The 23,755-nt window shown below is 38.4% G+C and overlaps 1 protein-coding gene across 1 annotated transcript; it reads right to left on the bottom strand.

The window, feature by feature from the left end:
* Positions 1-98: 98 nt before the first annotated feature.
* Positions 99-19,285, bottom strand: LOC132863675 (MARVEL domain-containing protein 2-like). Its single transcript, XM_060896620.1, has 16 exons — positions 19,041-19,285; positions 18,889-18,951; positions 16,246-17,423; positions 15,284-15,316; positions 15,040-15,188; positions 14,588-14,759; positions 13,840-13,890; positions 13,136-13,244; positions 6,289-6,343; positions 5,392-6,052; positions 5,052-5,219; positions 4,130-4,257; positions 3,347-3,529; positions 1,095-1,266; positions 901-942; positions 99-739 (listed from the first exon to the last, which is right to left on the bottom strand). The coding sequence occupies exons 3-16, from the start codon at positions 17,404-17,406 to the stop codon at positions 641-643; spliced, it is 3,183 nt and encodes a 1,060-aa protein (XP_060752603.1). The 5' UTR covers positions 17,407-17,423; positions 18,889-18,951; positions 19,041-19,285; the 3' UTR covers positions 99-640.
* Between the last annotated feature and the right edge of the window lie 4,470 nt (positions 19,286-23,755).

Below are 23,755 nucleotides of genomic sequence, written 5' to 3'. Positions count from 1 at the left end.
CACGGACACAGACGTGCACACACACGGGCACGGACACAAACGCGTTGCTCTTTTGGTAACATTCTGTTAGAGTGAAACAATGAGAAACTCAAGCCGTATTTCTGCAAAAAATGTTGAAGAAAACATTTATTTTTTCAATGTAAAAATTCTGTAAAATCCAATTTGTTTACAGAGTGTTTATTTATCTAAAAAAAAAAGTAAAATCAGTAAACTGATCAATTGTATATTTACAGATAAACATTTTACATGTAATGATATGAAGTTACAACACTTACAGTCCCATAACAACACAAAGCCGTTGTGGCCATTTTCACCCAAAGGAAAAAAGAAAAAAATAAAACAGACAGAATAATGTATAAATAACTTAACAGAGGAAGTTGGTACAGCTTACGTGACCAGGTAAAAAAAGGTGATACATGGCTCTTTAAAATTCTTCACCACTACAAACAAAGAAGAGCTAAAAATCATTAGACAGCTGAGTTTATCATAGAATTCAGGTTTAAAAAAAAAAAAAAAAAAAAAAAGCTTATAGAAAATCCTCTTGAATTTCGTGCTATCTAGTAAGAGCGATCGTCTCCCATACTTCATGTGTAGATGCCAGACAGCAGACGGAGTCTGGCCTGATTCTTCAGAGTCTCTTTTACCTTCTACTGTTGTAATCACTGACCATCCGCTTGATGTGGCTCAGCTTCGCCTTCAGGTCCTTGCATTTCTTCTTCTTCCTCCGGTAATCAACGCTCTTGAATAAAAGACGTAAATAAAATGGCAAATTAATCTACAGTTCTAGCATTAAAGTCTCTTTATCATCACCATTATCATCCCGTCCAATAATTGTTTCAATGAAAAAAGGAAAAAAAAAAAAAAACAGGACTAGCGTCTCTCAAATGTTTGAACTCTTACCCGCTTTTTGTCCTTCAGTGCATTGTATTCGTCCATGGCCTCCTGTTTCAGTATAATATAACAGGTCAGAAAACAAGTATCCGAAATGTATCCCTATTTCTTATAACACTCCTGGCTTTAAAACACCCAACAGCAATGATTGTATTAGCTTAATGTAGTTTAATGTATTAGCTTAATGTAGTACGGATATTTACCTGGTACTGCGGAGATCCTTCCTGATGCTCGTCAAGCTCGCGGTCGACCTCGGCAAGCCGCTTGTTAATTTCATCCAGCTCGGCCTGCAGACTCTTGTACTCTTGGTGATCTTGGTCAAATATGTGCTTATAATTCTCCCTTTCATGGTCATCAGCAATGGGGGGGAATTCACTGAACCAACAGAAATATAAACATGTCAAAATCCAAAGAAATGGAAAAGGAAATCTTTTCTTTGTGTTACAGCGTTGCCCCAATTATTTTTTTATGCGGCAAACACCGCCAGCACAAGAGGATCCTAGAGCCAGGTTCGAGTTTCATCATTATTCTTAACCAACCCATGCCAACTTCCCTTCAGTATTTCCCCTTGGGGAAAATCCTATTAGTCACTGTGACATCTGGTGATTTATTTCTCCCTTGACTCGTTCTTAATCGATTATTTGGTTGCGTTTAACATGTTTTAGTGTCTTGCTGGTTAATAAGTGCTTTATCAGAGAGGGAAAGATATTTTAAAGGTCTTGACCTTTAGTCATCATGGGAAGTTAGCATTAATGTAAGGTTATATCATCAACATCAGTAACATCAGTAACAGTAACAGATTAAAATGTAAATGGTTCAAGTTGTTGATCTGATGGTGAGAGTTACAGTCACGTTACCTACAAAGATGTTCAAGCAGTTCAGAAGGAGAGCTTCAGGGATTTAATTATACAAGAATCCTTATGCCATGTTTACAGCCATTTCAATAGTACTATAAATACTGCCGCACACAAATTGTTTTATGACCTCAAGTCAATAGGCTTTTATTGGCATTTCGACCGTATGTAGTCGATGCAGTACACAGTGAAATGAAATACCGTTCCTCCTGATGCTGGTGCTACGTAAAGACACAAAGCTACATAAAACATCACAGAACTAAGGCTTTTCAAGGAAAAAGAAAATGACCTATTGACAAAGTGCACGTGGCCTCTTCAAGGTTTTTTCTGCAGACAGGAAACTCTTTCATTACTAACATGCATCAGTTTTGTTATAGTAACCGTTTAGTTATGCAACTTTTTTTAACCTTGGCTAACTGCCAAGGAAAGCGAGAATCGACTTGATATATTTTTATCTGTTTGTGCACAAACAAAGTCATGTGGTGATGTGCGACAGTGGAATTTACTGCAAACACTGTCATGCAATCTTTTCTGAAACTGATTTAGCACAAGCTCAGAATGCCAGAGCAGTATAGCAGTTACAATATAGTCTCTTCTGAAAGTGTAGGAAAAGACAAAGTAGTAGTTTTGTTCTTTTTCAGGACATTCTAACTTCTTGTATTGGTTATGTATCACAGACAGCTCTCTAGGCTTTAGCCAGTTTATCTTTAACAAAACAACATAGTATTTATTCACAGGTGAAACCCTGGGTTTGAACCAAGCACAGACATTCAGAGCTATTAATTGTTTAAATTATCAATTGGTCTTACAAGGCATATCTGGGCAACAAGAAATGCTTGTCAGTCATAGATTGTAATTCTAGCTGAATATCTGATCCGTTCTCTCAGTCACCTTTCGCTCTGAAGCCTTTTGCAGGGGATTATTTGGTAGAGAAGTTAATTTTTCTGATTCTGAAACCTCCTTTTATTATTAACAGATGTAACCTTGGCACTCGAGGCAAAACCCGCGAATGCCATTGTGGCTGAATGAGCAAATATCCTCACAACCACACTGCAAAATCTAATGGAGCGTCCACCCAGAAGAGTGGAGATTATTATTGCAGCAGAGGGAATCTTAATTTTATAACAGTATGGTCAGGTGTGATTTGTCGAGTGTCCGACTAACTTTGACCATATACACTGTGTACACCAATAACTGTGCATTCGGTGAAGAATCAAAGTTTGTAGATTGGAACTAGCAGTAAAAAAGTACTAACATACTGTTCCTAAGCAAGTTCAAGCTAAATTATTAAAGCTTCTATAACCCAACGCTTATTTTTAAGTTACCGAGTTTTAGATTAAGAAAGGAACAGCTTCCTTTGTCCTAATGTCCTAATATGACTGGCATATGACTGAAAAATCTAGTAAACTGCAGAACCCATCTTAAGGAATCAAGCTTTAAAATGCTGAGGGAAAAAGGCATGTTAAATAACTGCATTGGGAGGCAGAGAGCAGGACTTGGAACTAAAAAGCAGCACACAGTTGCCTCAGTTTGGTTGTTTTTCCTGCCTTCAAAGTGCCTGTGCCCTGTTTATTGTAGCCTTAGTGTACAAGCTAGCTTACTTGGAGAAATCATGATCATCAAGTTCGTCTCCAGAAGATCCGTAGTCCGTTTCGTAGTCTTTACCGTCAGTATGACGGGGGCGTCCTGCACGCTTTTTCTTAGGCCTGCTTGCCGAGCTGCCCACTTCTGAACTGCTGTAGTAAGGAACTGAATTCTGAACTGGAATATTGTGCTCCACACCACTGAAGCACACACAAATAACAATTAACTTACTGTAGCTTTCATACCACATACTATAGCTGAAAACCTAAACGAGATGTTTTGTGCATCTCGAGATGCTTTTCTGCTCCGTGTGATTGTTAAGAATGACTAAACGAGTTATAGTATTTGAAGCTCTTGACCTGATTTTCTGCATTGTGCTGCTGCTAAATGATTGGCTGATTAGATAAACAGATGGATGTGCAAGTGTTTCTAATTTAGTGGGCATTGAGAGCAAGTCGAAATTCATGTCTCGCTAATAAAACGTAAACAGAGAAGGGAACCAGAGAGGCTTAATGAGACGTAAAAAAAAACACAGAAGAACCATAGAATCTCAGAGAGAGAGTTATCACTCTCATTTGCTCTGCTTTTAATTCATTATGTACTATATATAAGAACCTAAAAAAAAAAAAAAACTACAAAAGAAAAATCACAATCCATCATAATGCTGTTCATTTACGCAACTAAATGGCAGAGATATACAGCCACCTCATTTAATTTCTTTGTTAAAGTGCATACAAATAAGCAACCAGAGACATGCACAAAAGCAAGCACAACAGGAGATATGAAAGAAATATACTTACACAAGGCTTTCACTGACAGGAGGTTTGTCATAGCTTGTACTGTTGTCATCCAGGTATTCCATTGAACCTCTAAACTTCTGAGGAAAATCACTATTTACTAGGTCTACATCACCGTTAACATTATTTACCTGGAGAAAGAGAGCCACAACAGAAAAGTTTCTTTGAATTGACTGATATACATCAAAATGAAGATAAAACACAAATCCTGGAATATTTGGTTTTGTGCCAGTGCAGTAAAATACAAGTTGGGACTCTCATATATAAAAAAGGCACCTGAAGCATGCACACGTGCACACCCAAGCACGCATCCATATGCACAAACACACACAATAACACATACACTTATTATATAATATTCAAATACTCATGCAAAAAGTACTGTGTGGCATAAAAAAGTCATATTAAACCTTTAAATCTGTCTTTTAACGATCAGGTCACAGAAACACTTCAAAAGAAATAAATGAGTTGCTTTAGTGACTAAGTAACTTGTATCTCTCAGCATGTTCCAGAAAGCATCACGGTGAAACTGGTAATACAAACCACACCCAGAAACCAGGTCTGACATTTCCCTTCCCCCTCCATCTACTTTACAGACAAACCAGTCTTTCCACCTGCATCATGTTAGCTAAGAGCAAATGAAATTACCTCAGCTGCTGAGACTGAATTCATTGTGTTAAAAAAAAATACAGAAACTAAAGCGACCTCCTACTCTCACCTTAGCCTCATGATTCAAAAACAGACAAGAATAGACTGTTTTATTTCTAAACAATTCAACTGTACATAAGAATGTCTTGACTTACAAGTAGATTTAAAAACCATCTAACAGTAAAAACCATATGACGATTTAAAAAACAAATACAATTAAACATTTTTCTGTATCAAGATAGTTTTTCTTTTTTTGGGGGGAAAAAAAAACCATTACCCAATCCTCTACATCTTGAGGTGGGTTAAGCTCTTCAACTGGTTTCTCCTTGTGCCATAGGATATTCTGTTTCCCGAAAACGTTAATCTTCTGGCGGGTCTTAATGGCAAAAACCATGATGATAATAAGGCAAGCGAGGATCAGGAAGCCAAAGACAATGGCGACTGCCTGCAAAAGTGGAGGTCAGATTTAAAGTTAAAGTAAATGTGAATATTAGTACTGTAAAAAAATATTGATTCTGGCAAAATTGGTTGATGTATTCAGTTACACATTCCAAAACAATAAGCTGTTTTAGTTTAATTAGGTTCAAAGAGAAACTACAGCCAAGCAACATGCTCACCTCCTGTGGATCCACCACACAGTAATGATACAGGTACTGGTTGACCATTAGCTCTGTAGGCTGATAACCCTGGTACTGGGCACACAGGGACTGAACCTGGTAATACTGCACAGAGCCTGATGCTTGTGCCATGGGGTTTACTGCAACCAAGTAAACTATTGTGGCCACAAGCATGAACAGAGCCAGGATGGCTGTAACAATGATGACAATCAGAAAGAACTTCCGGCTTTGTGCAAAGTGCTGATGGGAGACGAGCATGATAAAGATGGCCATCACACTTAGAAAGGTAATGATGGCCATTGTAATCATAAATGCCTTTGCTTGTCTCGGATCGTTTTGTGAGCCCAAAATGCCATAGGCAAATTGTCCACCCCCAAAACCTCCACCGAAGGAAGTGCCACCGTAGTTTCCAGCGTAGCCTCCACCGTAGCCTCCACCATAGCCTCCGCCTCCACCTCCACCGTAGGCGCCTGAAAATCCTGTCACACTTCCAGAGGTGTCCCAGGCTAAAGTGGACGCCACACATGCAAAAACCCCGACAGCCAGGAAGATGCAGATGACCGACATGATTTTGATGATACCTGGTGGCGAGTTCCACCGATGGAAGTGTTGGATCTCATCATCCGCATAATAGGAGTGTGCAGGTTGTGGTACAATGTCACTGTGGGTGGTGAAATCGAACATTTTTTTAAGAAACAAAGAGTCACTTCAATGTATTCATTGGATTTGACTACAAAAGGCCTAAACCAGAAACTATTAAACACACAACGTCAAAAATCAGGTACGTAAGAAATCAACAAAATCTAAACAAACAAACAAACAAACAAACAAACAAACAAATAAATAAAATCAATCCCTGGGTGTAAACCAAGTATATTAAAAGTTATATGCACTTACTATTCATGTTCGGACTCATAGGGAGGTGGACTCCCATTCGGATGGAAAGACATTGTTTACTCTGCAGTAGAATAGAAATCTGTAAAAATTCGATTCAACTCAATTCAATCTCGACTACTTGTGTGATTTCATTAAATAAAGTAAACTAGAAGTATGTTCGTTATAAATTGTAACCCAAACAGACCCGGAAAAAAACAACAACAAATAAATTCCATTGAAGGCTAAAAAAACGTGTTTAATACGTTTAATACACAATGTTTTTGAAGACTAAAGCCTCCGGGACGCACAAAAAAAAAGAATATTTTAGAGTATAACGTACAGAATATGAGCTGGAACACCAATAACAATGTTGGTATAAAGACAAAGGTAAAAGAAACGCACCTGTTGTTTACTGAACGCTCCTCCTCACGCTAATAGGAAACTCACTGATAGCTTTTGCGCCGCTGTGAAGGTAATCTAAGCTCCGCCCACACACAGCCTGGAATGACGCCAGAAGCCGTAGGGCTTGTCTGATTGGCTCTTTTAACCACGAGCGGTGACAGGTGAGTTTTCTAGCTGAACTCAAGATGAAGGAAACTCTTGTCATGAACACTAGCACTTTTATCAAAATGACTTAAACATAAACCAGGGTTAGCCTTTTTTATTATTTTTTTAAATATATTTATTTAAAAAAAAAGAACACAAAAATACAAGGGAAAAAAGAATCTTATCAATAATAATAAATAAATAAGTTTATTTACTACAATCTCAGAAACGAAGGTGCTTTTCCTGTCATATATATATATATATATATATGTGTATGTATGTGTATATATATATATATATATATATATATATATATATATATATATATACATATATATATATATATATATATATATATATATATACACATACATATATATATATATAGATCTATATTTATATATACACTGTTCCCTCAAACCCTCAGGCTGTCAAACTAGATGTAGAATGTCAAGCAGTCTCACAAGTCCAGACTTGTAGTCATAACAAACCTGCTCAAATTAACAGACAGCAGTATACTCCAAACTGGCATATAAAAGAAGAAGCCTTTATTTGTCAGTAATATATAAGCCTTTATACAGTGTGTGTGTGTGTGTGTGTATATATATATATATATATATATATATATATATATACATATATATATTCATTCATTCATCTTCTACCGCTTATCCGAACTACCTCGGGTCACGGGGAGCCTGTGCCTATCTCAGGCGTCATCGGGCATCAAGGCAGGATACACCCTGGACGGAGTGCCAACCCATCGCAGGGCACACACACACTCATTCACTCGCACAATCACACACTAGGGACAATTTTCCAGAGATGCCAATCAACCTACCATGCATGTCTTTGGACCGGGGGAGGAAACCGGAGTACCCGGAGGAAACCCCCGAGGCACGGGGAGAACATGCAAACTCCACACACACAAGGTGGAGGCGGGAATCGAACCCCGACCCTGGAGGTGTGAGGCGAACGTGCTAACCACTAAGCCACCGTGCCCCCCTATATATATGTGTGTGTGTGTGTGTGTGTGTGTGTGTGTGTGTGTGTGTGTGTGTGTGTGTGTGTGTGTGTGTGTGTGTGTGTGTGTGTGGTAGCCTAGTGGGGTTAAGGCAGGGCTCTCAAGTTTTGAAGACAGGCAAGAGTGACATCTCCAACCCTTCACCCAAACACAACAATGGGAGTAGCCTTATTTTTCTGAGATTTAATTACACAGAATTTATGATAAATTCATTATTTTATACAATGTCATAAAACCGGGGCCCCCTGGCACCATCTCAGGGCCCCCAGTTTGAGAACCGCTGGCCTAGACCACTTGTTCTGAGCTGGTGTTGTCAGTGAACCGGCTGTAAAAATGTTGGCTAAATTACAGACACTCGTGAAAAACTGATGCTGATTATCTGGGAAACATCTCTAACAGCAGTCCAAATGTCATTGTTTGTGTCAAACAAGTTGTGAATTTGTTGTAACATTACAACAGGAGATTATGACTTACTCTGTGCTCAAAGTGATGCGTTTTTTTTCATTGGTTGTTGCGTTAAATCTTACCCAGATACAATAGTGCTATTTTCTGATTGGCTATTGTGTAGCCTCATTTATTTGATTGGCTGATAAGTGTCAGGCTCGACTAAGAACTCCAGGGGAGACGCGCTTGATTCCATAGAGAGAGCGGTGCGGACAGATACATTTTGGGCACTGCAGCATATTAAATATATGATAAATAGTACGTTTTTCTGTGTGAGAAATACAATGTGTGGTGGGAGAGCATGACAAAAGACCCAAATGAGTGACTGTCAGGCTCAATGTGTGACACTTGAGAGCCCTGTTAAGGTGTTGGACTACTGATCAGAAGGTTGTGAGTTTAAGTCCCAGGTACAGCAAGGTTCCACTGCTGGGCTCCTGAGCAAGGCCCTTAACCCTCAATTGCTCAGTTGTATAAATTGAAATAAAAATGTAGGTCACTCTGGGTAAGGGTGTCTGCTAAATGCCAGAAATATAAATATCAGTAAACAACATGTTAAAGGTTAGAAAAAAAAACCCACACAAATATAGTTTCAGGCCTGAGAGAAAATGACCTTAACTCCTGATATGTGATTGGTCCACATATATATAGCACTACACAGTTATGAATAAGTAAAATACTTATTTCTTTAACAGATTAATCAAATACAATGCAGTAAAGTAAGAATGCTGTCCAATATAGAAAGTGTTAATAGTTTATTTCAATTAACAAAATGGAAAGTAGATGGACAGAAGATCCAAAGCAAATTTGGTATGACCATCATCAATTCTTCAAGGTACACTTGCACAGTATTTAAGGAACTCAGCAGGTAGGTTGTTCCAAACATCTTGGAGATAAAGGCAGCCTCAAATCCTAAAACCTGTCTATTCATGTAATCTAAACAAGAATCTGAAACAAGCATGGTCACAGAATCACAGATAATGGACAGTTGAGACAGGAAAAAGACTAAGTCAGATTTTTTGAATTTCCTGCCACATGATTGGCTGATTAGATAACTGAATGTGTGGGTGTACAGGTGTTCCTAATAAAGTGTAATGCATTTAGTTCCTAGTAATGTGTCGCTGTATACAGTTGGGCAAAAAAAGTATTTAGTCAGCAACCAATTCTGCAAGTTCTCCCACTTAAAAGGATGAGAGAGGCCTGTAATTTTCATCATAGGTACACTTCACCTATGAGAGACAGAATGGGGGAAAGAATCCAGGAAATCACATTGTAGGATTTTTAATGAATTAATTGGTAAATTCCTCGGTAAAATCAGTATTTGGTCACCTACAAAAAAGCAAGATTTCTGGCTCTCACAGACCTGTAACTTCTTCTTTAAGAGTCTCATCTGTTCTCCACTCCTGTATTAATGGCACCTGTTTGAACTCGTTGTCAGTATCAGACATCTGTCCACAACCTTAAACAGTCAGACTCCAAACTCCACTATGACCAAGACCAAAGCGCTGTCAAAGGACACCAGAAACAAAATTGTAGACCTGCACCAGGCTAGGAAGACTGAATCTGCAATAGGTAAGCAGCTTGGTGTGAAGAAATCAGCTGTGGGTGCAGTTATTAGAAAATGGACGACATATAAGACCACTGATAATCTCCCTCGATCTGGGGCTCTACGCAAGATCTCACCCCGTGGGGTCAAAATGATCACAATAACGGTAAGCAAAAATCCCAGAACCACCTGTGGGGACCTAGGGAATGACCTGCGGAGAGCTGGGATCAAAGTAACAAAGGCTACCATCAGTAACACACTACGCCTCCAGGGACTCAAATCCTGCAGTGCCAGACGTGTCCCCCTGCTTAAGCCAGTACATGTCCGGGCCCGTCTGAAGTTTGCTAGAGAGCATTTGGATGATCCAGAAGAGGATTCTTCCATTGATTTCCTCCAGCTTATTACCAGTTAATTATGGGGTCCCTCAAGGATCAGTTCTAGGACCTCTGCTTTTCTCGATATACATGCTTCCATTAGGGAACATTATTAGAAGACATGGGATTAGCTTCCATTGCTATGCCGACGACACACAGTTATACATCTCCTCAAAACCAGATGAAATAACTAAATTGTCGAAATTAACTCAATGCCTTAGAGAGATAAAAGACTGGATGAGCTGTAACTTTCTGTTGTTAAACTCTGATAAGACAGAAACACTACTTATAGGCCCAAAAACTAGTACACAGAAACTCTCACAACTTAATTTCCATTTAGAGGGATGTACTGTTACTAGTAGCTCGACAGTGAAAGACCTGGGTGTTATATTAGACAGTAACTTGTCTTTTGAAAATCACGTCGCGCAAACCACAAAAACAGCTTTCTTCCACCTCAGAAATATTGCCAAGCTGAGAAACATCCTGTCTGTATCTGATGCTGAGAAGCTAGTTCACGCTTTCATGACCTCTAGACTGGACTATTGTAATGCATTACTAGGTGGTTGTCCTGCATCTTTAATAAATAGGCTACAGTTAGTCCAAAATGCAGCAGCCAGAGTTCTCACTAGGACAAGAAAGTATGACCATATAACCCCAATTTTATCATCTCTACACTGGCTACCTGTTAAGTTTAGAATTGATTACAAACTGCTGCTACTTACGTACAAGGCTCTTAATGGTTTAGCTCCCATGTATCTAACTAGTCTTCTAACACGTTACAATCCTTCACGCTCTCTGAGATCACAAAACTCAGGACTTCTGGTAGTCCCCAGAATATCTAAGTCTACTAAAGGCGGAAGAGCGTTCTCTTATTTAGCTCCCAAACTTTGGAATAGTCTTCCTGATAGTGTTCGGGGCTCAGACACACTTTCACAGTTTAAATGTAGATTGAAAACTCATCTCTTTAGTCAGGCGTACACACACATAATACATCCCATAAATAAATATTGTGCACCATCACACTAGACTTGCACATTCTTATGAACAGCAGATATGTTAATCCCTCTGCACTGCTCTTCTCTTCTCTTTTTCTACCCATGCCGAGACACCCATGCTAAGATCGTCTTCCGTGCGTTGAAATTTCTGGACCTCCACTGAGACAAGGCTGACTCTGTGAGAACCCTGAGACATCTACAGATCTACCGGCTCCAGTTGGACTCTGTGATACTTGTATATTTGTAACCACACCATCTAGTGTCACCCATATGAGGATGGGTTCCCCATGAGTCTGGTTCCTCTCAAGGTTTCTTCCTTTACCAATCTAAGGGAGTTTTTCCTTGCCACTGTTGCCTGAGCCCTCAGACTTGCTCATTGGGGACAAATACACATACACACATACATACATACATACACACTGTGAACTGTATATATCTTGAATTTTTATTATATTAATTCTTTATACTTCTCCTTATGTTTATCTTTTGTTTTATGTTTATGTTCTGTAAAGCTGCTTTGTGACAATGTCCATTGTAAAAAGCGCTATACAAATAAACTTGAATTGAATTGAATTGAGGATTGGGAGAATGTCACATGGTCAGATGAATCCAAAATAGAACTTTTTGGTAAAAACTCAACTTGTCGTGTTTGGAGGAGAAAGAATGCTAAGAGTTGCATCCTAAGAACACCATACCTACTGTGAAGCATGGGGGTGCAAACATTGACTGATCCGTGTAAAGGAAAGAATGAATGGGGTCATGTATCGTGAGATTTTGAGTAAAAACCTCCATCCATCAACAAGGGCATTGAAGATGAAACGTGGCTGGGTCTTTCAGCATGACCATGATCCCAAACACACTGCCTGGGCAATGAAGGTCTGGCTTCGTAAGAAACATTTCAAGGTCCTGGAGTGGCCTAGCCAGTCTCCAGATCTCAACCCTATAGAAAATCTTTGGAGGGAGATGAAAATCCGTGTTGAGGAGATCTGCATGGAGGAATAGGCCAAACTACCAGCAACAGTGTGTAAAAACCTGGAGACTTACAGAAAATGTTTGACCTCTGTCATTGCCAACAAAGTGTATATAACAAAGCATTGAGATGAACTTTTGTTATTGACCAAATACTTATTTTTCACAATAATTTGCAAATAAATTCTTTAAAAATCAGACAATGTGATTTTCTGGATTTTTTTTTCTCATTTTGTCTCTCATAGTTGAAGTGTACCTATGATGAAAATTACAGGCCTCTCTCATCTTTTTAAGTGGGAGAACTTGCACAATTGGTTGACTAAATACTTTTTTCCCCCACTGTATATGCTTTATAAACAATCAATAATAATCAAATCTATACACTTAAGTTTGTTTGCTTTTTTTAATGAACAAAAAGTTTTAGGAAATACTGTTAATACATTCCACATTAAAACCTGCAGAACAGAAAGAGTAAAACTTTTTTGTATGAATGTCATTCAGTGCATAAATAAATGTATATCCACTCTGTCTATATATGTGTACACAACGAAATTGTGTATTCGGAACTGAACATACCTGGACAATAACCAAAAACATTTGAATATAAAAACATAAGTGCTTTTTTTTTATAGGAAATTAACAACACACATTTCCGAATTTAACAGTCAAACAAGTCACAGTGTGGAAACTATTTTAAAGAACATCACAAATCAAACAGTAGTTATAAACAAGATGAGACTAATAAAACCAAAAGGAGGAAATGAATGACCTAATATCATAGCTACGGTTTCCCCCCATTCAATACTGCATTTATGCAAATATTCATAAATTACGTTCAGACTTTCCTTTGGCTTAATTGTCTGAAGTCTTGGATCATTTCATATTTTATGGCTGGTTTGTGCAGTATTACAAGGAAATGAAGGACCTTTCCAGCATGTAATGTCAGGAAGTCAGGAAAACATTCATCTGTAGCCATCATTCCATGTCATGACCTTATCGTATTCTTGAATGCGATGCTTGATGTGAGAGAGTTTGTTTTTGAGGTATTCGCATCGTTCCTTTTTCTCAAGAAATGAAGGATCCTTTAATTAAAAAAAGTAAAATAAAAGCAAGACAAACAAGTAAACAGTTTATTATCCATACTGATCCATAGGCAAACTGCAAAGATCCACACACAGGGATTTTCTAGGATTCATACTAAAATCGATTTGTTAACATTAATTATTCATATTAAAAAGAAGAAGGTTTAAAACAAGTGAAACGTTAATGTATATTTTAAACAAATGATGGCTTAAGCAATTGAATATCAGATCATGATGTCTATAAACATTATCATATAATATAATATAATATTTTATAAATGCTTATGCAGTTGTAGTTATTTTTTACTTTTATAGTTTTTGTTTTTTTGTGCATTAGACATCCAGGCAATTTAATATTTAAGTTTGTTTGTATTTAAGGAATTAAAAATAAAAATAAAATAAAAATCCCCCCCCTTTGTCTGAAGAGTCAACTGGTATTTCCTTTCCGGAAAAACAATTGAGCCTGGCCCTTTCCCTCCCACCCCTCTTTCCTCCTTCATGCTTCTGTGACGAAAACCTACGCAGACCAGCGAATAGCACTGTACACCCAGTAAACAGGAATTAGGATTGCTGTGTAAAAATGCATTGAACTTACATTTTTCTTTTGCTGATATGCCTGAAGGATTCGGTTTGTGCGGTCGTATTCCTGAAGGAACAGATACATTGGTTTCAGTTTGCTTTTGTGTGTGTGTGTGTGTGTGTGTACAGAAGATATATAGAACAGGTTAATATTTCAATTAAAATAAAGAAATTTGTCATAAGATGTGTTTTGGTGAAATTTTAGAAGAAGAAGAAGCCTTTATCTGTCATATTATAGCACACGGAAATTGGTTTTCTGTGCATATCCCAGGTTGGGGTCAGAGCACTGGGTCAGCCATGATACAGAATCCTCAGGGCAAGTTTGCTCAATGACCCAGCAGTAGCAGCTTGTCAGTGCCTGGGCTTGAACCCTGACCTTCTGAACAACAACCCAGAGCTTTAACTGATTGAGCCACCACTGCCCTGAAACCTAAAATATGCTTTTTCCTTTTGTACATACATCAACTCAGAGGTTATAGCATTTTTATATGTTTACAGGAGAAGTTTGCATTTCACTGCAGACATTTTGACAGCTCTTATCTGATTAGGAACAGAAACTTTTTGTCCATTTTGTTTTTAAGGAAATATATTACGTCCTGCTAAATTGGGTCAAAGTATGCAACAAGCAGAAAAATATTTCGGGCTTTTCGTGTCATTTGTATTAAATATAAATCTACTTCAAGTGTTCTTACAAAAAAAAAAAATAAAAAAAATAAAAAAAAAAAAAAACACAATGCAAGGAGAATTATTAGACAATGACAGACCTCCTGACTGGACAGGTTTCGAGGCAGGTTGCGCATCATGATATCCAACTCATCAAACTTTTTCAGTGTTGCATGAACCTCTGTGTGCAGCTCTTTATACTCAGAGTACTGGTCATTAAAGACAGCTTTGTACTGGTCCCGCTCTTCGTCAGTGTGAATTGCTGGGTATTTACTGCAAAGTAACAAAAAACACACAGTTCAAATCCAAACACACCAGAGATGGGAGTAAGTCACACATGTGCAAGTCACAAGTAAGTCTCAAGTCACGAATGTCAAGTCAAAGTCAAGTCGAGTCTTTTTTTAATATTTGTCAAGCAAGTCTCAAGTCTCAAATTTTGCGCCTTAAGTCTGACTCGAGTCAAGTCATATGACTCGAGTCCCCCATCTCTGAAACACACACACACACAGGCATGTACGCACGTATTAGAGAGTACAAAGTAAAAAGTACACACGATAAGTAGTCAGGAACAATCACAGGTTTGGGAATGTGTCCAGGTGGTATATGTCCTTTAACCACTTTTGCCTTGGAAGGTGCAGAAGCGTCTGTCTGAACAGGTGCAGTAGAGGAGATTAGGACAGGCTCAGAGATCCTCGGTCTTACCTACCAGAGGGAAGATTCAAACAAGAAACAAAAAGATTCTAGGTGATCACCAGGAAAAGATGATGCTCAGAAGCGAGAAGGTAAGTATTACTTACCATAGACTGAGTCACAGGGAAATCTGTCTGCATCTGGGGAAGAACATGAGAATGAATGAGAATGAGGATGAAAGTCTACATCACAGGTGCTGATAAGATTACACAGGAAGCCAAGCAATAAACTGTAAAGCTCTACCTTCTTCTTCAACTAGTGACCTTGTAAACCAGCACTATGGTGATGTCACTAAAATGCAAAGAATGGCTGAAATTTGACTTCCTCATATAAAGACATTACTGTGTATTGGTACTGACGAGTTTCACACTAAATTTGTATCAAATTAACAATCTTCTCTGATCAATCGAAGTCCACAGTCATCGGTCTCTTTGTACGTACTGTAGATTTCCACAAACTAAGGAATTCTGTTTTTTTTAATGTTTAATATTTCAAAAACCTGAAAATATGATGTGCCCGCACCAAATGTTTAGTCATAATGGTGTTACATGAGTAAAAGTGACTGAACAAATGAATGAAACTTAATTACAAATGTTAACACAAGTCTATTTTGCCCGCATGCACAGTGAGGAGGATGGTTAGATGAATAAAGATTTATACAGAAATCACAGATAGAGATTTCCAGATTATTAGATTCCACTGGAAGATAGCCTTTTGTATCATCTAAACACCAGCAGTTCACTAGATGCCGTTAGTACCAGGATTACAATGCCTGAGTATTTTTTTGCGCTAGTTGGGATTATAGCCTAGTGCTTACGGTGTTGGACCACGAACCGGAAGGTTGTTAGTTTTAATCCCAGGTCCGCCAAGCCGCCACTGCTGGGCCCCTGATCAAGGCCCTTAACCCTCAATTGCTCATGTGTATAAAATGAGCTATGTTGTATCCTAAGGACTGTACAATTTGTGTATTACACGTGTAAAAGACAGCTATAGATACTTTTTCTACGTATACGTGTGATGGTCAGGTGTTCACAAACCAAATAGTGTACCCCAGAGCCAACAGTCTCACCTCATGGCCGTACTTCTCTTTGTAGCGCCGTGCGGCTTCGTGTCTCCATAGTTTCAGGCACACAATGGCTCCTATCAGGTACACCAGCATGGCCACAAAGAGAAAAATGATAGCTGCCGTTTGCCCAGCTTCAACGCGGCAGAAAGCCGCGTTAATGCCATTGTTGAAAACAGGGTAATAGCAAAGTCCGCCTCGCGTCGTGTCCCTTACATACACAATACCAGCAGCCATGTAAAGTATAGCAAGCACCAGGTTGATCGCAAATTCTGTAAGAGGCCACCAGTTTGAATCTAAAAGGATTGCACGGTAGTACATGGTCAAGCCCATCACCAGTATGATCACGGTCACTATCCATGCCAGGCCGGCCACAACAAGGACAAAAGGTGTCTTGGGCCCTGTGTAATAAGTGTCTCCATACATGCCATACGCACCTCCATATCCGCCGTACATTTGGGGCTGCGAGTAACCAAACATATTGTACCACTCATTGTCTTTGTGAATGTATGCACAGACACAGGCAAAAACAGCTGCCCCTAAAAGCAACTCGATGCAACCAAGAATTCTTAGCAGCCCTGACCAGGACTTCATGTAGGCATAACGCTGGTGGTAATCCTCAACTCTTTCACTGTAAGTCAGAGTGGTGTGTGCAGTGGTATGTGCAGTGCGACCATCCATCGAGTCTGGATTCTCTCCTAACATAGCTTCACGCTCTTTGTGGGAATGGTAGCTGCCTCCAGAGCCTCCGAACTTATCATGATATGACCCTGAGCCTGAAGGCGAATGAGGTGGAGAGCATCTAATGCCCTTTGTTGTGGTGTTCAAATTACTGGATACAGGCGCTGAGCTATTGCTGCTTCTGTTGCTTCCACTAAAAAAGTTCTTCCAGGAGTCAGGAATAAAGCGGTGGACAGGTTTGAGGTCAACTGATGGATTTTCACCGTTTTCACTATCGCCAAGGTCGGACTCCGGCCCAATCGGAGGCTCGTCAGGGAGAGGAGGAGGAGGGAGAGGGTCTAAGCTCAGAGCCAAATCCGATGATCTCTGATGTTGCAAACTAGAAAGGCCATTACTCTTCTGTAATGAGCCTAGAGGTTCATCTTTATAGTGAGGTGCATTTCGGGCACGCCCAAAGCGGCCAGGAGAACCACCACTAGAGGACATCGGAAATGCAGTTTGACCTAGACAGACATAAAATTAGTGAACAAAGAAAATTAGACATAATAAGAAATAAAAATGACACAAGAAAGATGAAAGGATGGATCATTTTACTCCAGCTAAAGTTTAAACAGATTTCTCCCACAGTAACTGTGTTTCTGGCATTTTATTTACATCTTTTGACAATTGTAGTTTACATGTGCTCATGATGAGTAGTTCTGTGAGGTATTTTAAAAGAAATCCCATGAAAACAACAAGAATAGCAAGGCTGGATTACGTTAAGAACAATATTCATTAGTTACCTTAACCTATTATACTCAGTAATGCTTAGCACTGAAAATTACTGGTGTTTATTTGTTTTTTCAGTTAACCGCTGACAACATGCCACACACTCTTATTTGGAAAGACGTAATAAAGATTTACTTCAAGCATGCTTTACAAATCCCCAGACAGGAAGTTGAAACTTGCTCATAATTCAAAGTTCACGAGGGAAAAGATAATGGATTAGACATAAAAGACACCAGGATAAAACAGAGGTAACCGGGTGGCAGTGGAGTAAAATACAACCTTCAATAGATCCTCAAATGCTCAGGTTTATAACTGCTAATCTGTGACTGTGTATTTAGTGTGTTGAAGGGAAGTTCAAAAACTCTTTAGAAGTAAGTTCCTCTATATAGAAAAGAGAACTTCACTTTGCATTATTTTATGATCATTTGTTTTATTTCCCGTGTGTCGCTTCTAAAAGTCAGATCAAGGCATGATAAGGGATCTTGGGATGTCGGGAAATAAAACACTATATATACAGTGTCCACACGATCTAATGAGTATTAACGAATAAGAGCTGAGGATCAGCAGTAAGACAATCCTGTAGACGGGGCTGTTCAAGTAGATGGATAGTCAAGCTGTGTAACATGAACACAGCTCTGATACTACTGTAACCAAACCCTGTCGCTCATTTGCGGAGAAAAAGTCTGGGGTGCCTGAGCTCGGCTTCAAGGTATACGGTGAAGGCAGATTTTTGATCTAAACTAAATTCACCAAATCCATTCACCAAAGCAGAAAGCAGGCATTTTCTAGTTATATGGGATCTAATATTTTTAAGTATGTATTTAGTTTTAAGAGATTATTTACCATTATATCTCGTTAACTAAGTCCAATTTACATGTTAAAATAGACTAAACGGAATTATTATTTTTCTAAACTTTGGTAGTATCTATCTATCTATCTATCTATCTATCTATCTATCTTTCACACACTCTCTCACACATACCATGACCATAATATACTGACTCACATTAATTAACATACAGACCTGTAAGGACAAAAAACTGTTATAAAGCTATAAAATATCAAGTTTCGGGAGTCTCCTAAACTTCCAAACACAATGTCCTCGCACAAAAAAAGACCAAATGAATTACAAAAAAAGCTGAACATAGACCAGGTGACACTGATAATGATATATATGGGTAGGTGAGACAGCTTGCCTACATGTTATTGCTGAAGTAAGTGGAACTGCCCTTTTGCTCCTTGAATTCAGCAATGCAGGTTACACTGTTAATCACATAAACAACGATTAAAAGGGAAACCAAATGCATGCAAATAGCAATAATAAACATGGTTGTGTAGTAATAAAGCCATACTTGTTAGGGTCATCATGCTGCACGCGCCATAATAAACAAGTTACCAGGTAGCAGTGAGTAGTGTTGACTAACAGGTCTATTCCAGAGATATTAACTAAAACAATAGAGTCAAAGACATTTCTAATGTTAACCAGAGTACGAAACGAAACGTAAACTCTCCTACCTTTTCGCTCTCAAGCTACATTTATGTACTTTTTTGCGCCTTCGCAGTTTTTTTCCTGAACCCAGCGGTTTGGAAACTCACACCACGTGACCAGCCTATCCCAGCCCGTGACGTCACGCGCCGAACACTTTTACAGCTCAGAGACAGTACAGAACAAGTGATATAACTGTGCAGCCGAGTGTTGAAACTTACTGTCTTGTAAAGTAGATGGCAATTTAACGTACAGATAGTGAAAATGAGCCTCGTGAATACACGGGTATGTTTCAGGTATCCGTTCATCCTTCCATCCTTGTTCTGTTCTTATTATTTACAGGGTCACGTGGTACCTGTAGCCTATCACAGGGGCACAATAGGGGGACACCATGGACACTTATACCTGGGCACTAAGACCTTCTTCTTAATGTCACTGTATTAATTAACACCTTCATGATGTTCCATCCATCAGTCTATAAATCTATCTGTATATCTCACTCATTCTGTCTTTCTACTAATAACACTCTCTTACTTCATCCCACTTTGTACCTACTCACTTTTTGCACTCTATTTGTCATCTATTTTTTTTTTTTTTTTTTTACCAGTTTCTTTCTTTCTTTCTTTCTTAGGAAGCTTATGAAGCAGTTTTGAACTTTCAAGCTGGCGTTGTCAAGCCACTATCAACGCTTTTCAAGATGAACACCATCTATCTGGTTTATATTTACGTAGCTATATAGACTGCCTGTTTAAAGTGATATTGACACAATGGTGCAACAGGTATTGTATGTTTCTGTGGCTTACTGCATGGTTCTCCAGTTTCCTCCCCTCTCACAAAACACTGTTGATTGGCAATGCTATATTGCCCTAGGTGTGTATATGTGGTAATTGTAATACTTCTATTCAATTCAGTTCAATTCAATTCAAATTTTAACGATCACAACCAGGCTGTTCAAGAAGATGGCTAGTCAAGCTGTGCTTTTTTTTTTTTTTTTTTTTTTTTTTAAATGCAAAAGATAAGGAAAGAAGTGCTAGTTGAAGTGTTTCCTGAATAAGTAGGTCTTCAACCGCCGCTTGAAAATAGCCAGTGACTCCCAGACAGAGAAGAGTCTTGTAGTATGCTTGTCTCTTACCCTGAGAGATGGTGGAACCAGTCGAGCAGTGCTGGTAGATCGGAGGGTGCGGGGTGCAGTGCACGGAGTGATGAGGGCTTTGAGGTAAGAGGGAGCTGGTCCATTTTTGGCTTTGTAGGTTGAGGTATTGGGTGTTGTAGAAAGAGTCAGTGATGTGTAAAGAGTCAGTTGAGGTAGTGGGTGTTGTAGAAAGAGTCAGTGCTGTGTAAAGAGTCAGTTGAGGTAGTGGGTGTTGTAGAAAGAGTCAGTGCTGTGTAAAGAGTCAGTTGAGGTAGTGAGTGTTGTAGAAAGAGTCAGTGCTGTGTAAAGAGTCAGATGAGGCTGTGGTTTTGTAGAAAGAGTCAGTGCTGTGTAAAGAGTCAGTTGAGGTCATGGTTTTGTAGAAAGTGTCAGTGCTGTGTAAAGAGTCAGTTGAGGTAGTGGGTGTTGTAGAAAGAGTCAGTGCTGTGTAAAGAGTCAGTTGAGGTAGTGGGTGTTGTTGAAAGAGTCAGTGCTGTGTAAAGAGTCAGTTGAGGTAGTGGGTGTTGTAGAAAGAGTCAGTGCTGTGTAAAGAGTCAGTTGAGGTAGTGAGTTGTAGAAAGAGTCAGTGCTGTGTAAAGAGTCAGATGAGGTTGTGGTTTTGTAGAAAGAGTCAGTGCTGTGTAAAGAGTCAGTTGAGGTAGTGGGTGTTGTAGAAAGAGTCAGTGCTGTGTAAAGAGTCAGATGAGGTAGTGGTTTTGTAGAAAGAGTCAGTGCTGTGTAAAGAGTCAGTTGAGGTCATGGTTTTGTAGAAAGTGTCAGTGCTGTGTAAAGAGTCAGTTGAGGTAGTGGGTGTTGGAGAAAGAGTCAGTGCTGTGTAGTGGGTAGTGGTGAATTTTCCTCTTCTTAACCATTAAGCATAAGAATTATACCAGGTTTGTTATACAAATGTCACATTTAATCTGGATAGTTTAAACTGGCAGTTTGGGGTTTTTTTCTTTCATAGTTTTACTTCATTCTCTGATATCTGTGGACAAAGCATTGGCCTAGACAACATTATTTTCTGATAACAGTCTGTTTTTTTTTCCTGGACAGTCTGCACCCTATCTGTGTCATGTTTCTTTTGCTACTTTACATGAGCTCAAGGTCCTCAGTGTCTCCTCAATTAACCCATTTGTAATTTCACTCTGTGTGGCAGTGTGTTTGGAATTAATTTGGTTATTATTTTATTGCCTGGATATAAATGTGCTATAAACGGTGTTGTCTGAAATTCTTTTAGCTTAAAGATTTTAGCTCTGCAGTCATTAGTGCATAGTTAAGTGAGGAGTTTCGGCTTACTGTTTTCCAATAAAACATTCTAAAGATATACATCACGGGTTGCTTGAAGGTGTATGGATTTATAACAATGTAATATCATCAACGATACTGTAATTAGGCTTTTACTGAGTCGTTCGATTCTGTTCTAGAAATTATTATGTGTGAATATACAGATTCTGATCTCAGGTTTAGAGGCATATGTTAAATAAGTTTAGAGTTAAAGTTAGAATTTTTTCTAATTATTACAGATTTGGGCCAAGATGCATCGATCAAAGCACTCTACGATTGACATTCATTAAATATTAATGCAGTTACCATAGAAAGAAATTCCATGTGTCTTCACAAGGAGTAGCTTAAAAGAAGAATCCTGTGCTTTTCATATAAAACAATTCAATTCAATTCAAGTTTATTTGTACAGTATAGTGCTTTTTACAATTGACATATAAAGATTAATAGAATACAAAATTTGAGATTAATATTAGATATATTTAGATGTGTTTGTATTTATCCACAATGAGCCAGTCTGAGGTGACTCAGGCAGCAGTGGCAAGGAAAAACTCCCTTAGACGGTAAGGAAGAAACCTTGAGAGGAACCAGACTCAATGGGCAACTCATCCTCATATGGGTGACACTGGAGGTGTGATTATTAATATACAGTCTGACAAATGTTGTATTTATGCAAAAGATCACATCTCTTCTATAGTATCGCAGAGTCCAACTGGAGCTGGTAGATCTCTAGATGCCTCAGGATTCTCAGAGTCGGCCTCGTCTCAGTGGAGGTCCAAAATCTTCATCGCACGAAAGATGATCCGAGCTGGTACAATTTCTTGATGCCTCGGGATGGGTAGAAAGAGAGAAGCTATCATTATTTTTCTCTTTTTAGTATGGTGTTAAACACAGAAGATTGTACCCTACTGTATATGACCTTTTTATTCTTTAATCGTCATATACAGGTCATATACAGTAGGGTACAATCTTCTGTGTTTAACACCATACTAAAAAGAGAAAAATAATTATAACAGGATTTTACAAATTGTTTACTTCTTTTCTCAGTATACATTAATTAATAAGTAACCTAAGAGTCATATAACGAGTATCTAGTCAGGAATTTATTTAGATTTTATGCAGCATTAGGCACCCAAGCTATGTATGTATATTATCACCTAATTGTTGTTTATTTCCCAAACCAGATCAGTAAGAAAGAAAGTGTTCATTCATTTTCTATAGCAGTAGCACTTACATAGAGGTGCTAGCAAAGCGACTTAATCAAATAAATGAATTAAAAATTGTTTAACTTCTAACAAAAAAAACCCTTGTTATTGTTGATATGGTAAAGGTTTAACTAGTGTCTATAAAAGGAGTCTCCAGTGCGAGGGCTTTGTAATGTAAAGTAAATGTCTTTGTAAAGTGTTCAGCTGCAGGAGAGTCTTCAGAATACAGAAGACAGAAAATGCTGTTGGAAAAAATCCACAGTAATTCTGCTTCGTGTCAGGTCACATCACACCATCTGGTTATTGGTTATTTTCCCAGCAACAGCTTGCCCCAACGTGTTTTTATTCCATATAGCAATACATGCATACATCTGCATACCGTGATATGAACCTGAGGTTACAATGTTTTGCTGCCCTTTTTTTAATACTTATGCAAGATGAAAAAATAAGACTAGGAAATGCAAACTGACAGGTTTTTCTGTCTGCACCTCAAATGTGTACATTGTGCTTCATGAGTTTCCTCTGGGTACTTTGGTTTTGATCTGTAGTATGACTGGTATTTATTTTAGTGTGTGTGTGTGTGTGTGTGTGTGTATATATATATATATATATATATATATATATATATATATATATATATATACACGTATATATATATATACGTGTATATATATATATATATATGTATATATATATATATATATATATATATATATATATATATATATACATATATATATATATATACATATATATATATATATATATATATATATATATATACATATATATATATATATAGAGAGAGAGAGAGAGAGAGAGAGAGAGAGAGAGAGAGTGAGTGAGTGAGTGAGTGAGTGAGTGAGTGAGTGAGACAGAGAGAGAGAGAGAGATGGGATTGGTACCCTGTGTGTCTCCCAACTTGGTTGGAGGGTAATGAAAACAGGTAAAGGACAGAGAGAG

This window comes from Tachysurus vachellii, chromosome 20, assembly GCF_030014155.1.
Source record: "Tachysurus vachellii isolate PV-2020 chromosome 20, HZAU_Pvac_v1, whole genome shotgun sequence".
NCBI classification, from domain to species: domain Eukaryota; kingdom Metazoa; phylum Chordata; class Actinopteri; order Siluriformes; family Bagridae; genus Tachysurus; species Tachysurus vachellii.
Note: the sequence above shows the minus strand (reverse complement) of the source record. Positions and strands in the feature narration are given on the sequence as shown.